Source organism: Lytechinus variegatus, chromosome 3 (assembly GCF_018143015.1).
Source record: "Lytechinus variegatus isolate NC3 chromosome 3, Lvar_3.0, whole genome shotgun sequence".
Lineage (NCBI taxonomy): Eukaryota > Metazoa > Echinodermata > Echinoidea > Temnopleuroida > Toxopneustidae > Lytechinus > Lytechinus variegatus.
In genome coordinates this window covers 16,712,463-16,731,275 of record NC_054742.1, presented here as the reverse complement: position 1 = coordinate 16,731,275, position 18,813 = coordinate 16,712,463, and the positions used below count along the sequence as shown (strand labels likewise).

Genomic DNA, 18,813 nt, shown 5'->3' with positions numbered 1-18,813 from the left:
CCAGCTTTCCCCAATAACAGAAAAAGGGAACATCCAGAACTATTGTCAAAATCAGGTTCTTATTAATTCATATTTGTACGAACTCATTTGCAATAAAAAATAATCCAAAGGCAGACATAACTATAGCAAAATCAGTGCACTTTCACCCCTTATCAAGAAATATTATCTTTACCACGTGTATTAGTTAGGACCTTAAGCCACTGACAATCTGATTTTCATTTTAATATATCAAACAAAAATGCTGTCCCAGTGGTTGAAGTTACCTCCATCATGTTATGGTTGTGTTAATGCTAATGGTGTTTATGATCACACTGATAATGATACATGTGGCTGATGATGATAATGAAAATGATCGTAATGATAATAATGTGAGAATTATGAAATAAGAAGCGAGGAGAACATTTCATTACTTTCCTCTTACCAATATAACGAAACTAAGAGCATGATGCATGTTGTTAACAGGAGAATCCGGAAATGGTTCGAAAGCTCATGGGTGTGCTAACGTCAGTTAGAAAGAACAGAGTGAGAAAATCATTGATGGATAACTTTCAAACAGTAACAGATGTAAACAAAATACACATATTGCAATTCTTACGTCCATTTAATTAAATCTTGAGTAAGATATGAGCCAAAATGTAATTATACGGGCAAACGTATGTACATGTTGTTTTTTCAACTTTAGAACGAAAATTTCAAATAAAATAGATGGGACAAATCCAGAGCAACAATTAACTCAAATCAGTGGCGTAAATCTTGTCCAAGTAAGGGGGGGGGGGCGATAGCAATATAAAATCATGAGCTGAGATTTGGGAGGTCGATCCCCCCGAAAAAAAACCCAGAAAAAACCCCATAAGTACTGTATAAATCATAATCAATTGTACCACCGGCTATATGTTATGCGACTTATGAAGCATGGAGCATTATTTGGGTGTTGATTGCCACTCCTATAAAGTTTGAAAGGGCGAAGCGAGCGAGAAAAATGTCCGCATATGGGCTTATTATATAGATTATGGGCTTATTATATAGATTATGTGGTGTCCAATTATGAATTCTAAGGGATTAATGAGATATTGAAAAGGTTTAAAGAAATGAACACGACGAATAAGAAAAGCAAATAAACCTATAAAATTCTCGCATGCAGTCATTCAAAATTATTTATAGAGTCTAGGAAGATATTCAAAATTAGGTAGAAAACAAACATAAGACTAAAGAAAAGAAATTAACAAATATGTATGGAAGCTTAAAAGTGCCACCGAGATGTTGAGATAATTATCTCGGGAAGTCGACATCTTGATAGCAAAATATAAGATGACGAGATCCTGGATCTCATCATGTTGACATCTTTTAGAAGAGATGATGAGATGACGAGATCCTGGATCTCATCATGTCAACATCTTTTAGAAGAGATGTTGAGATGACGAGATCCTGGATCTCATCATGTCAACATCTTTTAGAAGAGATGTTGAGATGACGAGATCCTGGATCTCATCATGTCGACATCTTTTAGAAGAGATGATGAGATGACAAGATCCCGGATCTCATCATGTCAACATCTTTTAGAACAGATGATGAGATGACAAGATCCCGGATCTCATCATGTCAACATCTTTTAGAAGAGATGTTGAGATGACAAGATCCCGGATCTCATCATGTTGACATCTTGTAGAAAAGATGATGAGATGATGAGATGATCTTGTCATCTCAACATCTCTTCTTAAGATGTTGACATGATGAGATCCAGGATCTTGTCATCTCATCATCTCTTCTACAAGATGTCAACATGATGAGATCCAGGATCTTGTCATCTCATCATCTCTTCTACAAGATGTCAACATGATGAGATCCGGGATCTTGTCATCTCATCATCTCTTCCAAAAGATGTCAACATGATGAGATCCAGGATCTTGTCATCTCATCATCTCTTCTAAAAGATGTCAACATGATGAAATCCGGGATCTTGTCATCTCAACACATCTTCTAAAAGATGTTGACATGATGAGATCCGGGATCTTGTCATCTCATCATCTCTTCTAAAAGATGTCGACATGATGAGATCCAGGATCTCGTCATCTTATCTTTTGCTATCAAGATGTCGACTTCCCGAGATAATTATCTCAACATCTCGGTGGCACTTTTAAGCTTCCATAAATATGTGATAGATTCAAATGTGGGAAAGATAGGATGAACACACACTCTAATTAATGCCCAAACCAATTGAACCAAGACCCCCCCCCAAAAAAAAAAAAATAATGATAATGATAATAACATGCGAAATTATGCGAATCATGGATTTTAATGACATTCAATAGGAATAGATAAGATTCCATCGTGATATCTGTTATTTCGTGATAAGAAAAGCTATAATTTATATCATGAAAAGGAGGACTGTATACAGCCTACCCTCGATTGATGTATCCGCTCACCCTCTGGGATTTACGCCAGTGACTAAAATAGAATGTTAACTCACCTTCTTTTGTTTGTTAGGTTTGCATTTCCGCTTCCTCCTCATCTTCAGTCTTAATAACAATTCTGTTTCTCTCCAGAAATATGTGGCTCAAGGGCTGACGACTGGCGATGTTTTCTTTCTTTTCGAACGATCGAAAAGTTATCTTCTCCTGTAGTTCACTGCCAATAATAATGGGCAATGAGCATATCGAAAGCCAAAGTAATCAGTCAAAGCTCGTATCGTTGTAAATGATTAATGCTTCATCTCGTTGATTGAGATGCGGCAGAGGCCCTCTAGCTTCATGACAACATTGTAAAGCTGATTAAATTTTTTTTTTTTTATGTTAAAACTAGCTTTCAATTTCATCACCAATCCCTTTTATTGCGGCTACCCCCTTTTTTTGATGAATTATTCCATAATACACATTCATGAAATAAGTAACACTATCTGGGAAATGGGGCTGTGTTCTGAATACGGTTAAAAATTGTATGAAAATGCAGTAAGTGAAAATTCTGTCACACCTGACCCCACGCTCATATAGGCTTACCAGTTCTAGACAGACGTCATTGGTTTATTTGCCAAAATGTATTAGTTGCAATGCATACAATTTTCAGATTTGTTGTCCTCTTTTCATTTAGCCTATCGGACTTTTGTCCTCTTTTAGTTCTAAAGGCCAATTTCTTTCGTGGAATTGGAATGGTTCTCTCACAATTCACTTGATTTTATTCAGTGATTTTAATTTGATGGAATTTGACTATTTTGTATTTTCAGTAATCTCTTAATCATTGTAATGTTAACAAAGTACTTGTCGCATGAACGGAAATAGTTTCTGAAGATATCAAAATGTGTTCAATGTTCAATGGCCCAACGCACGAGTTATCGCGGAGTGATGTAAAGGGCTTGAAGTTAACAAGATCACCATATAATCAAAAGAGCGTTTTACTTGGATTTCAATTTGGACATTGAAATTGTAGAAACTTTTAGTGCATTTTTTTTTTGAAAATCTTTACAAATCAAGAAAGAGGTAAGGCGATTAAGTCGCAACTCTTTGTTCCTATTGGCAACGGCAAAACCTATCGCAATGATCAGTGGCGTACCGCGGGTCACGGCATTGGGGGGCACCAGCAACAATTTTGAGTCACCTAATGAGCGCGCGTTGCGCGCTCAGTTGCTAGGTATGCTGACCTGATAGAGACATTAAGGACAGTGTCATTAAACGGATATGTATGTCATAATGCGAGCGCGAAGCGCGAGCTGTAATTTTTTTATATTCAGACCTAAAAGGGACAATATAAGCAAATTTTTTTTAATCATGATATGTACCTGTCTCGCTAAACAGTGCGAACGCGAAGCGCGAGCTGAAATTTTTGTATAATTTTGACACCAAACGGATATGTTAAGGACTATTTTTTAAAAAGAATCCATTAAGAGTACATTTATCTCATCATAGTCATCTAATGCGAGTGCCAAGCGCATGCTGATTTTGTTAGAATTACATATAAAGACATACTTTTTGTAAATATGAGAGTCATGATTATCATTCGCATCTCACTAGTCAAACATTGCGAGCCCGAAGCGCGAGCTGAAAAATTAGAAAATTCACACCTGAAGAGGGGCATTATAAGGCTTGTAGGAATTCACGTAGGAATTCACGTAGACCATGCGGATTTCACTTACGAAATTTTTGATATTCAGATAAAAAAAGGGAACATTTTAAGGATTGATTTTAGGAATTCATTAAGAGCAGACATATCTCACTAATCCACTAATGCGAACGTAAGCACGGACGGGATATGTTTTATATTAAGACCTTAAAATGATATGCCACTACATAAAACAATTATTCGAAGTGCGAGAAAATATATTTGGTGTATATTGACTTGAAAATGGGAGGTTCTAGTACAAGGTGTCGTGTCATTAAATGAAAAACGTCAATCGAAATCGTTAAACGATGTCAAAATGATATTCAATTGGCAAATATGCCTGCTGCCTTTGTTTGGTAACCTCAGACGGTAATCCATCATGATATCGATATTGGTGTCAAGATATTATGGACGTGATGGACATCTGCGACTTTTTTTTTCTTTTCGACCGTGGCGTTGCGTTCGAACCATTGGTTGCAAACGGTCATGTTGTGAAAGGCCGATCACAAATAGTCAAATTAGGCCTGCGCCTGGTCACACCGCTCCGGCAAAGTTTACCATCGCTCCAACAGCGCCAAGTCAAAGTTGGCACCACTAGACGCAAGTTCGTGGACGCTTGTGTCCGCTAGGCCAACGCAGAAATGAACGCTGGACCACTGCTGCTTCGCCAGGGCGGTGATTAAACGTTGCACAAAGTTCTTTGATGGAGCAGTTGTAAGCGTTTTACGAGCGGTAACGCGATTGCTGGAACGGTGTCGGGCGTTGAAGCAGCGACACATTGCGGTGATGAACTTTGGTTTGACGTCGGTATGCCGGAGGTGTCGAAGCGGAACCAGTATTTGGCTATAAATATAGGAGAAAAGACCAGAGGTCATTTGGAATCTATGAGAACTTATATCAAACCGTTATAAGGCAACGCTCGTGCTTTCGATTTTTCCCCATTATGTGCGCGGTATACGAGCGTTGTCGAAAATTGACCCACTTTCTCTACCGTTCAAGGAACGTCAACAAAGTTCGGGAGGTGTGACCAAGCCTTTTACATGGCCATCTGGGAATACCCCTTAAACTAATAACTTTGCTTTGATGGTTTTATTATTACATCAAATATCACGTCAGGAAAAAGTACATCTACAAAAAGCTGAAGTAACTAGAGCAGAGTATTATTCCTCCAGAGGTGTTTGATTCGTCTATTAAGGCAGTGACGTATACTAGTAACTACGGGGGCGTGTACCTCCCCCAATAACCAAAATAAACCTCAGAAATAAATAAAGAGAATACGTTAATATCAAGAAGGAAATTGAGAAAGGATAAGTAAAGAGAGAGAAACATTGTAAGTAAAAAGAGAAATATTCGATTTTGTTCACAATGATTATTCATAATTTGCCAAGGGCCTACGTGTTCACTCATTCCTGATTCCACTTTGACAATGAGAGATATCTAATGCGAACTCTTTCCTTTATTATGTAAATGAAGGCTTCTGACGAGAGTAGATAAACGTGTTACAAGTGGTATTCTATATCTATAACAAATTGATTTGCTATATACATTTCGTAATATAAAATGTGATCAGCAATCAGGCTAATTAAATCATCAATCAGCTGAAAGGAAAACTCGTTTCAGAATTGGGACATTTCCCATTAACCAAATGAATATTTGGCTAATAGACCGTGGCTCTTTAACAACAATTATCACTTTACCACACGGGATGAGTGGCAAAATATGCAGATGTAATTGTTGTAAATATCAAGCCGGTTACGCTATAATTGCACTTTTTCGAGGAAGAATCGACGATGAGGCGACCTGAAATATCCTGAACTTTGCCGTTGAAGTGGGATAAACATCAATATCAAATTCTGAAATAGCCCGAAACGAATTAATTACATGGACATTTAGTTTGAGGGAGCAAACAGGAGAGCGGGGTAAATAAAAGGGAGAAAGAAGAAAAAATTCTATTGAAAAGAGAAGACTGGTGGTTCATCTCACTGTAATACTCATGTTTTTACATTGACCCTTTCCAAAAGTGGAGTGGAGGGGACAATACGGTGGCAACTTCAAACATCTTTTATGCTTGGCGGATTTATGTACACCAAAACTCTCCAACTGCTTAGTCCTAGCCCCGGTCCTAGCTGGACCCGCCACTGCTTCTTAGACACACTGTTGGCTATGGTAGATCATCGATTGGTTTGTTACGGTAAAACCGTACTGGTATGGATAATGTCAAGGGCATAGGCGCGGGGGGGGGGGGTGTATGTGTATCCTCTTGCTGAGGCAGAGGAGTTTCGACATTGGCAAGCAAAATAAAATTTGTACCCCTTCTCCTTTCAACAGCTGATTTTCCAAACTGTAGTTCTATCTCCCTAAGATGTGCAACTAAATACCACTTTCGTTCCACCTCCCATGCTCAAACCAACATACGCCCTCAGAGGGTCACCTTTTAAACTTGGTATTTCCAAAAGGCACTGTATATAATTGTACCACCTTTAACATCTACTTGTTGCAAATGTTCCCATTTCACAATTACATGATTTTGAATTTCTAGGTGTTGTGACTGGACTTCACATATCAGTTTTATTACATGTTGTATTCACAAATCTAAAATCAACTTACATGTACTCACTCTTATTCTCCATATCCAGTTATCCATATTGCAAAAACCAGAAACGGTCTATTATTTTGGAGCTCAACTTTTTATAGATTATCAAAATTTATCACATCAGCTATGGAACTTAACTCATCTTCACTGCGCTGGAGATATACATGTACTTCTAAATGACATGCCCACTTTTATTTATTGTTTGGTATATGCTTAAGATTTCGGGGTGTTTCAATGTCCATTGCTGGACCAATATTTGATGAGTAAATCTATATTTCAACAAATTAAAGATTTTGAGTGGTCTTGCATTTTACACTATTATTTCATTGATAAAATGTAATCTAATATTTGTATTGTAAAGACTTTAAAATGCAGCTTTATGAAATAATGGTGATGAATTTCGAGCAGTGTTTTCCTGAGTTTTGTTAAAAAATTGTATTACAAATTGAACATGGAAGTATTATAGGAACTTGGGCACCATGCAGTGTCTTTTTCACCTCATCACTAAAACAGGAAATTTACAATACTATTAAGAAAAGAAAGAAATGATAAAGTGTCTTTCACATCACAATTTTAATACGAAAAGCACCATAAAATCATAATTACATTATAATGTACTTGTGCCATGAAGACTATTTACAAATTACCTATTCACATGCCAAAATCAGTCTTGAGCTATTAAAGAAGCAGCCTGTTACAATAATATCAACTTAGTACAAACACATCATAAGTTATAGAAAAACATTTTTTTTTCTCTCTCTCAGTATTCAAATTTAGTGTTTCCAAGAACCAAAAGATATGTATACTTTGAAATACTTGTAAAAAAATATTAGTAAGTTGCATATATCACTATTGCAAGATATAAGACAAATTGAAAATTAAAGTAAAGAATATATTGCTCCACATCAAAATATAGAGCAGCCCATTATTTTAATAGCACCAAGTTGTTTTATTTTCTTAAAGAGAAATGTGAAAGATGTAGCTTTACAATGGAAATCAAACATAAGAATACTTATTATTGTTCTGAGAGCAACAGATATTCACTTGTAAAATACGTGTTATGAAAGGCGAATTGGTTGAAACTAATTTTTATACTGATATAGAATTATATTATACCTCTGTTAAATACTTAGTACGTCTAACAAACTAAAAAAAAACAAGGAACAACTTTCATATTACAAATTCATATTTCGGGGGGAAACCAAAAAAAAGTTAAGCAATGTTCCATAATATTCTAATTTCATAGGTCAATAAATCGAAATTCATTTGAACTGTGTTGACTGTGCAGTCTATTCAACCAGGTTGTTTTATCACAATATGGCAGGGGCAATTCCATTAAATATGTACGTCTAACCCCCAATATGTGGGGCCTTCATGAAATTTTCTGTCTCTGATTTCTTGTTCTTTTGTCAGTCTGTAATGCTCTCAAATGATCATGACTAGGTTAGTTAATGAAATAAAGTGAAACGAGAAAAATGGGGGTCAGACGTACAAAAGGGTTGATTATTTTATGGGATTGCCCAATAGTAATAATGAAGAGAGGGAGAAAAAGAAGAAAAACAACAAAAAAGAACAAAAAGAAGAAAAGAAAAAAAAAGAAGAACACTAAAATAAAATAATACAATAAATAATATGTTTAATATGCCAATTGACTGGCTAGATGCCTGAAGGTCCCATTTTATACTCGTTAATAAGACCCATCCAGGGATCTAACCCATGACCTCACATTCACAAGGTTAACATTCAACCAATGATTCGCAAAGTCTGGTAGCTTTCTAAAACGTACAATTAGAGTTCCTACAATCACAACAAATTAAATTAATCATATAATATCTAAAAGAATGGCAATGAAATTCTCATTCAGTCATACAAAGTTGTGTATTTAGATAAAGTAGAGCATAGCCCATTTAATACTAGTACATTAAATTCTTATCAACAAAATAATTACACTCCAGTATATAAACATCAAACAAAAATGATTCATCATGTTACTATTTTTCTATAGCTATTGAAAACTTTTAATTTCAAGCTATTTTATTTGATCCTGGGTGAAAAAAAACCCAAACACACACATACAAACAAACTTCAAACAATTGCAGGTTCAATTAACTATCACTGTCAAATATTAATTACTCGTAACAGTACTCATAATTGATGAGAAAAAATAAGTTAAATTCAATTGATTTGGTCAAAAGGGTCAAAGTCAATGCCAAAAACAAAATAACTTTAATAGAAAGAAAAAAAACATGCAAACAAGCACGCTTCTAAAAATTTCATTCAAATTGGATGTAAAGTAATAAAGATTATAGAAGTTTGTAATTTCACTTATTCTCACAAAAAATTCGAGGCAAACCACGGGTGATACGTAAATGTATAAGAATCTTTTCTTAAATTGTGCAAAACTTTAAAATGTAATAAATTTCTTATCTCACATTATCCAATTTTGATGTAATTTTAAGTATAATACTGTTTGACTTTGGTGTGGACTTGACCTCTAACAAAAATTTCATAGAAATAGTTCATCACTTGGGAATAATCAATTTATCTTTGAAATTGTTTAATTGGATGCAGCATGACAAATACATCCTGAGCATTTAGATGCAGCATATCTGCTTCCACATAAGCACATATAGCATATCTGCTATCTTGTTAGCAGCTGAATCTTTGTGAAGTAAAAAAAAACTGATTGGGGAAATCATCAAAGACCCTAATGCCTTGTTGACACTTGCACGAATCGTGGTGCCCCCATTGCCCTGCATTGATGCGTGCTTGTGTGGGACACTTTATTTCGTGAACTATGCGTGAAGTATGCCTAGCCTATGTGTGCCACTACCCCGGGAGTGTGCCTACTATTTCTATTTCGATGCCATGCAGTGGCATGACTAGGTTGTGCATAGTTCAACAACAGTTTATGAATTTGTAATGCGTGCTGGCATTTCACACACTGCCATGCACCTATCCGCAAGCTGCCACGCATATTTTGCGCATTGGCTCGAATGAGTGAGTGCCCATGCGCAAACTATGCGGGAACCGTAATGCGTGCAAGTGTCAACCGAGCTTAACCAAAGCTAAAAGTGAAATTGACAAATCCAAACCCTATAAGCTATTAAACATAACATTATTTTGTGCTTCTCACCAGCATGAACTTTGTGATGTTATACTGTGTCAGGAGATTTCATAGGTTTGTATGTACAAAAGTCAACTATTTTCTTGATTTCTAGAATACAAATTTGCCCCTTTTTATTTGTAGAGGAAATGACATATTTAGCGCTGACAATATTTAGTGCTTCAACAGGAAAAAACTTGAGCTCTTAATCATGTGTTTTTAATGAATTCTTTGTTTGGCTATTTTTAATTGGCAAAGGAAAAACTGTTACCATCTGAAGGCAGATAGAGATAAACAGCTGTGTCAAATATGAGGGAAACATGGCAAAATAGTCAAAAGCATTATACAGATATTGACTGATGGGGTGTGTAATATAAACATTCTTTGGATCGCCGGATTTGTATTTTCCCGAAGCGCTGAGGGAAAATATGATCACGAGGGAAAATATTAATCCGTAAGGCGGTCCAAAGAATTTTTTTTTACTCATCCCATCAGTCAATATCTGTTATATTAGATAGCCTCTAATAATGAAGATAAAGTTAGGCCTAACGATATGTGCAGTATGTTGTTTATGATATTCACAGTGATTGATTGAACTGGTATAGATCTAACGTTAGATCTTAATCTATCTAAGTAACGTTAGTCTAATGCAGTGACCCTTTAATAAAATCAAATCAACTTTGTTTAGGCCTAGCCCTAGATATAAATCTAAGTTTGAGTCCAGTCCAGGTCCAGGACCCAAGGCAGGCCGATAATGCATGGTAACATCTAATCCACAAGAGGGTGCCATACACGTAGAAAAAATATATTCATGGACCGGTTGGTCAATATATTCATCGAAGGTGGACCGGCTGGGAAAATACATTGATTTCGATCATATCACGTGACGCGCTATGGACCAATCGCGCTTGGCTATCTGTCTTGGCTATCTAATATTAGGTTATATTATTCATTCAAGCATGCTGAAAATGCCTTCTATGACATTTCTATGTGCTAATATAGGGAGAAAAAAATTGTGTAGTTTTTGCAAGGGCCAACTTAGGTATTCTCAGCCCACTTGAAATAGAATGTCACAGACTTCAGGTTGGTGATAAGATCAATAAAATACATTTCTGAACCCCACGAATTTGATCAAATACTCAGCTGGCAAGTGGTGAAATGTATAAAACTGGCATTGTTGAACTTTGTAGTTTATATGATTTTGATTGGTCTATTTGTAAATATCAATTTTTGCTTTGGTTAGGGTCCTTAACCATAAGATCACTTTTTGAGTGATAAAACTTCTCACATTCTTGATCGGATTACGATTATTACAACCTTGAATTTTCATGTTGAAAAAATACAATAAAAATACTTTAATCTTACAATTAATACAATAATAATGAAAAAGATATTAAAGATGGTATTTCTTTTATTATAATAATTACTATTTAACATAGTAATTACAATAATGATTATAATGGGTATTTACATAGCAATAATCTCTTCTAATTAAGGAGCAAATTACCCAAACACCATTTCCAGCACTGAGTGTGCTAGAGAAGTTAAATCAATATGTTGTAAACGGAAGGGATCAATAAAATTCTTAAGATTTGGAAATCAGTAGAAAAATTTAGTTTAAAAAAAAATTACCTTGAGAAAATGATTTAAAGAAAAGTAAAATAATAAAGAAGATTATTCACTCAATATGTTTGAAATATGTTTCTGTCTGGATCACACTGAAAATACATCAAGAGAGAAAAGCATCGAATGGGTGTATAAATGGAAACCCAAAGTTCCATACTATATTTTGATTAAAAAAATATGAAGTTAGTGACAAATCTCACAACAAATAAATATTACTTGAAAGTAAAATTTATTGGCATGATACCTCAATTTAGTGTATAGGATGATGCCCCAATGAACACCTTACTTAAAATATGACAAAATGAACATTCATGTATGCACCTGTAATATAATAAAAACATAAGGAGTTTAAACCCCTCTTAGTATTTCATAATATGTTTTTTCGAAGAGTTTTGTACTTTAAAACAAAACATTGAGAAGCTTCAATTCTAACACAAAAACATTTTTTTTATTGAAGAAATGTTCTTAGGTCCTGAAAATAATTCCCATTCTACATGCATTGAAAGAGAACCAACTGCTCATCTGCACTGGTCTTTTCTCAAATAGTAGTGTTCAGTCACGCATGGTAATAGAAATCTACTCAACATACTTTTTTTTTGTTACTAAAGTTGTACTTAGAAGTGATATAATTTGATCATCACTTACTTAGTAATCTTCTCATAACTAATATTTGTGTTTCCCATTTTTTGTATACATCCAGTTTTTCATTGCATAGTTTGATAATAAAACTAAACATATTCATTGTAATTTCACCTATCTGGCAGAAGGGCATCAGCTCAAGTGCACACAAAGTGAATGTACAGTGTGCATGAGGGTTAACGTCCTTCTGCTTGACCAACAGGAATGAAAATTGACATACACGTAAGACCCTAACATCCTTCTGCCAGTTAGGTGATGATTTGTATGGTTAACTTACTCTGTATAATGATTTTCTTAAAATATAACCTCCCTGAACCATAATACATGTCCAAAAACAACATAGTCACACTTCACCCTGCATCATACAAACATTCCTCACTTTAAATATATTTATAGTATTCATACATGATTTATATACACTATGTTCACAGTTGGTATGAAAATACATTTACATGATAAGGATCAGTTAATAACATTTATATCGCCAGGAAGTTTCTTGGTTGATTCCACGCTTTGCCAGTCCTCAACTTTCCGTAGCTGAATAAAATGAAGGAAATGAAAAGAAAATTTCATTACCTGACAAGAAATAATATTGTATGAAATAGAATACTTTTAAAAAACCTTATTATTGTGAATGAATTAATATAATTCAATACTTAACATTTTAAAATTATGGTATGTTGTGAGAAGCAGAGCAGCAATGAAGTGTAAATTTGCAATCAATAGCAAGACATGAATATATGATTGACTTTGGGACCTAAAATAGACTTACAATTCATTGTAGGTTTCTTGAATGCCATATTAGTTTGCATAAATGACAAACTCTATACAACTTGCTTGTATTCATATCACAGTATATTGGCGAGAGGTATCATTCATTAAAATATACATTTTAATCAAATTAATTATATAATATTGACTGACTTTGAGGGGAACACCAAATAAATTGCCCACAATAGAATCATATTTGCCCGAGTCTTTAGACAAGGGCAATATATTTGATGTTTCCCGAAAAAAGAGCCAGTCAATATTTTTATTATTATCCAAATCAGACATCTAGAGAAAAATCATGAAAATTTAGATATTTTACCCTTTAAGAATGTGATTGTATCTTTTCATGTTGAGCAGACTGTGCCTGTTAGCTAAACCATTGTGACATATTTGTAATATTTCAGTATCGATTTTGATTTACATTATAACGTACGTTGTGCTACGCTGATCAATATGACGCATATCTCTTTCTAAGCATCCTAGGTATCCGGATGTGAGACCAGGGAAAATACTAAGGTATATTTTGCATCGTCTCTGCATGCAAAGTCAGTACGCGCAGAAAGACCAAGGAAAATACAAATAATACACCTATCCCTTCCCAATATTCATGAAATATAGGGCAATATGGTTTTGTAAATGACCAGCTCAGATGTCTGATACAGGTAATAATCAAAAATATCATTTCTAAAAAAATAAACTTAATTAGCCTTTCCTTTCTTCAGCCATCCCTGCAATATTAAATAATGCAATACTGCTCTTCACTTACTCTCATTTCAAGTTGTGTGTTGTTTTTTCTGAGTCCTGTGATAGTCTTTTCCATTGATTCAATCATCAGCTTTAAGTCCATTAACATCCCTTGTAATTCTTCAAAGTTTTCACATGTTGGGCAAGCTAAGAGACAGAAAAAAGAATCACTATCTTTTGAAATATGAAGAGGTCATTGGTGCTTAATTCAAATTATCTAACTTTCCTTGATTTGAGAGACCTTTTAAATATTAATGGTTAATGCTGACTTTCTTTGATTACCAAAGAACCAAAGCAAACATTATTATTAAAAATTCATTGACTTAAAATCTGCTGGATCTACTTTTATATGACATATTCAGCTCTTCATTATTTCTAATCACATGCTCAAGATAATACTCAGAAAAAAAATCAAGAAATCAAATTGGCTGAAAAATACACTTTCATAATAGAGAAATAACTATTCTTTCACAATTGTTATCCCTCATCATCAAAGCAGTAATTATGTTGATTTTATACTCACGGCTACACGTATGTTCATCCACATTGAGTTTGGAATTGCCCTGACAGGAACAATTATAGCCACCAGGATAATTTGAACAGAAATGATCGCATCCTCCATTTAACTAAAATCAAAGATGAAAAGGGATATTAATAACTTTGTTTTAATCATTATGCTGCTGTAGCTTATACTGAGAATATTTTTTTAAGAACATAGGTAATGGTTTATTAACCCTAAAAAGACTGGGGGGGGCTGATTCAGCCCCCCCCCTCGACATTTTTCGCGATAAATCTGAAACGCGATAAGCTGGTACTGCGCCGTTCCATGACTTTTCTTTCAAGTCTTACGCAACTTTTGAGAACAAATTCACGATGCCCGGGTACGCGGTTCCGAAATTACGCAACATTTCATAAGTGCATGTCGACCCAAAATTGCTCAAAAACGTGAATTTGTGTACAAATCCAATGCAAATTGTGTTTTTAGCCAAAATTCATAAATGTATCATTATTTCCAATTTTACTAATCAAACTCAATTAATTTTATCATTTTTATGGTCAGAATAAAGTCGCGGACGATTTCCATTGAAAAAACAATAGAAAACAAACCGTCGAAAAACAAAGAAATACATAAGAAATTTTAAAAACAATAAAATACATAAGAAAAGAAATGCGATATTGAATTTTTTTTAATACATTTAATCAGAATCCTACAAAGAGTCTGTGAATAAAAAATTAGCAATTTGGAAGCCTTATTTAGTTAATTAGAGCAAATCTTTGATTTTACGCATAAATTAGCATAATTAATTAATTATGAGACTTTTCGAAGAATTTGATCATACAGTCGTGTAGATTATGCCATGGGTAACGCGCGTGCCAATTTTCGTCGGGATCGCGCGGTCGACGGCCGAGATCATAGGGGGGGGGGGCTGATTCAGCCCCCCCAGTCTTCTTAGGCATCAAAATAGCCCAGTCTATTTAGGGTTAATACAATCATTAATTTAGTGATTTACATTAGAAAGGCTTTAAAAAATCTATCATTGAGTATGTTGGAGACTGAGATGCTCAAATAATTGAAGAATTTGGAATGAATTATATGTTTAAACACTTAAATCATAAGACCTGAAAATTACTTGCCTTATCAAACTATCAACATTTTGTTGTGTTTTGCATAACAAACTTAATAAACTAAGGTCCCAGTTCTCTTCTTCTTAATTGATTCTATTACACTAATCTGCATCAACACCAATTTGGTCACATCGTTGGCAGTCATCCGAACCATCGTATCAGTCAATTTTGGTAAAAAAAAAATTGATTTTTAGATTTTTGCAGAAAATTGAAGTACAAGTCCTACTCTATTCATAACTAAATTTCTAAGCAGCAATTTATTTTATTTTCTGAGATATGAGAGGATTTTCACGGCTATACCATACATTTTTAAAATAAAATCTGCAAATCCCATTGGAAACGTGTACTGAAACAGAGCGATACGACGTTCTGATTGACCGCGATTTTAATGCCCGTGGTCAGCCAAACTGTCGTATCAGCCATCTGCACTGCATTGACTTTGCACATGAAAAGCGATACAACGTTTTGACTGCCCGCGCGCATTAAAATCGCGGTCAGGGTTGTTGTATTCCCTATGGCGTTTTTGTACGGGGGAAATCTAAACCGCTCAAACCGAAATTACAAGCATGTAACTCTTTTGCAATATTTTCTCTGATCTTTGCTTTTGTGTAAAAGTAAGAATACCATTGTCAAGCAACTGTCTTGGTCTTTCCAACCATGTATTTTTCTCGCAATGAATATGTTGTAAGGCTGGGGAACTTAGTGTGAAAATTATAGTAATCTTTGAAGTCGATTTTCTCTGAAATAGGTTTGAACCGTTGTATGTGTGATACAACGGTTCGGAAGACCGCTGCCGACATCTACTGAATGGATTGATTAAGATAAACTTACCGTAGCACATTCATCTATATCTCTACACCTGTTAGATGCAATATGATGTGGTTCATACCCCTCATTACAGGAACAACTGAAAATCAAATAGAGGAATAATGCAAAGAAAAAGAACAAGGAAATTGTAACTCCAAGAACAATAAATTTATTCTTTACTTGATAACATGTATATCAAATTATATTCATAAACAAATCTGTTCTGTGATTAAGAAATATATTCTCTAACCCCTCGAGCGCAAATTGCTTTCAGTATATGATGCACCACGCCGTACACCGGGGTACGGCGTTGTGCAGCGCCATCTCGTGTTGTAATAGTGTACAGTTACATTGTTGTCATGGTGATCACGGTCGTACGATCGGTGTGACAATCATGACAATGATGGGGACAATGATCACTACGCCTATTTCCTTTCTTTGATACAATCTTATGCCAATAATAGTAAACAAATAGAATAAAGTTATCATTTGCATGCATTAATTGTTACATAAGATCACTAAAAAGAAAAAAAAATCTGTACAAAACATTAAAATATACTTGTACACATTTTTGGTAACCCAGGGTACAGCGCAAAAAATAAAATAAATAATTCAACAAAATGGCGGATTATTATTTGGTACCCCAGGGTACCAAATACTGCATCATATACACATTTTCCATTGAGCCTAGCTCAAATTGTTTCGGGAAAAGGGCTGAATCAATTAACAATTATTTTGAAGATAAATGCAAATAAACCTTCCCTTTTTTCTCTATATTTCAAACATGAACCATAAATCATAAAGATTGTCTTCTGAAGAGAATAGATAATTGTAAGTTACTTTATCGAATATCCTGCTGTGAAGCAAACAAATAGCCTGCATGATTTTTTTTTCATGATTTTTGGGACTACAAATACACAAAAATGCATAGCTTATATTCAGAAAAATTATATATATACATATAGGACTAAACTTACTTGTATCCTCCTGGATAGTCAGTACAGATATGATCACAACCACCATTATTCAATTCACATTCATTTATATCTGAGGAGGGAACGAAGAGAAAGAGAATACAATTGTAATTCTGATTATGTTAAGGTGGGAGAAAAGAGGGGAGGGAGAGAATAAGATGCATTGTTGTAAGAGCATAGTCAATCATGACTAAAATTGCAATAAACAAAGTATACTATTAACTTTTTATTTTTTCATTTGAAAATTGTACAAAACAGATTATTATTCATATCATTAAATAATGAATTATTTCAACCAGTACATTAAATATAATGAAACCGGAAAAATAATTCATATAAAATGTGGGGACCTCGTGGTGTAGCGGTTCGATTCTCACCCCCGGTGGGGTCACTCAGCCGCAGAGGGGGACACGTATGACCGTTACCACAAATGCAAGTGACCCCCTATTGCAGTCAATTTCAAGGACATTTTGTGAAATTTTCCCCCCTATTTTCACACAAAACAAGGACAAAATTGCGGGAAAATGGTACCTTGAAACACCCCTAATTATAAGATTGTAAGGACACTTTTGCCCATTTCGCAAATTTACCCCTATTTACCGTATTTCAAGGACAGTTATTTTAACACCCTTTCCTCATTAGAGCCAATTGCAACACAGGCGTCAGAGTGCTCAGTCCTTAAAGATGACCAAGAGCCAAGTCATACTGATACAATAAATCCAAGAGAACTTTATTTTTCTTAAAATATAAGAAAAGTAGAATTCTTTGTAAAAATAAATGTAGAGTTGTCCATATAAAGATACAGAGCATGATGCCCGCGCCCCCTGCGGCTGGTGACTCGGCGACGGATTTTCGTCCCGTAATCGTTCTCCCCTTTTTCCTGACCCCTATTTCCATCAGATCGAGGACGGTGAGCACCCCTATTTTCACTACTTCGAGGAGTGTTCTGTCCGTGGACGTTCCGTGAAATTGACCCCTTTTCCCGCGATTTTGGTAACGGTCATGCGGTCCCCAAGTCATATTGAGTGACCCCACCGGGTTCTCACCTTGCAATCAAGTTTTGTATTTGAATCCAATCGGGGCCTTTTGGCTAGGTGTCAATCCACAATTTGCCACACTCCACCCTGGTGTTAAATGGGTACCCAGTAGGATGTGAAAGCCTATGTAGTATGCCTTGCAATCTAGTCTTGAAACTCTTGTTGGATTGCTCACCACAGAATGGAGAAAGAGCTTACATTGTGTGCGGGCATTTCAAGAACCAATGACTGGGGTAATGATGTAACTATTAATTATTATCATTTTACTAAAATTACACATATGTTCTAGTCTTACCTAAACAAGTACAGTTATCAGCATCCATGTAGAAGCCTGGATCACAGCTGCATGTGTAAGTGCCTGGTAGATTAACACAGTTGTGTAGTTGATTACAGCAAGCATACTCTGTATCACACTCATTCTTGTCTGTTGAGAAATGATAACCAATCAATTACAAAACAATACAATGCATAATGGAATAATTGTTTATACATGTATATTCCATTTTGGTCCTAGGAACTTTGGATCAAGTGTGTGTTATTAATGAAATAAATGAAATATATATCTTTGTACTACTTTGTTATTTAAAATAATTAAAACATTTATAAAATATCCTGTAATACTAATAAGGATGAGAAAGTCACATTAACATTATGGAAATACAATAAAATATTCCAGTTCAATCACATTAAATCAATAAGTTTACAAAGCAGAGGAAGAGGAGAAGATATAGAAAGATTGGGAAATAAATGGTAAAAAGAGCATTATATAAAAGGAGAATATTAATTGATTGGTATTTATAG

At 34.9% G+C, this 18,813-nt stretch overlaps 1 protein-coding gene across 1 annotated transcript in view; it reads right to left on the bottom strand.

The window, feature by feature from the left end:
• Window positions 1-10,650: 10,650 nt before the first annotated feature.
• Window positions 10,651-18,813, bottom strand: part of LOC121410353 (fibrillin-3-like) — a 33,170-nt gene continuing 25,007 nt past the window's right edge. The window contains exons 18-23 of the mRNA XM_041602381.1: window positions 18,308-18,436; window positions 16,979-17,048; window positions 16,026-16,101; window positions 14,092-14,194; window positions 13,591-13,715; window positions 10,651-12,590 (exon numbers count right to left, since the gene is read on the bottom strand). Coding sequence (XP_041458315.1) covers window positions 12,516-12,590; window positions 13,591-13,715; window positions 14,092-14,194; window positions 16,026-16,101; window positions 16,979-17,048; window positions 18,308-18,436 — 578 coding nt within the window. The 3' untranslated portion in view covers window positions 10,651-12,515. The remainder of the gene's footprint in view (window positions 12,591-13,590; window positions 13,716-14,091; window positions 14,195-16,025; window positions 16,102-16,978; window positions 17,049-18,307; window positions 18,437-18,813) is intronic.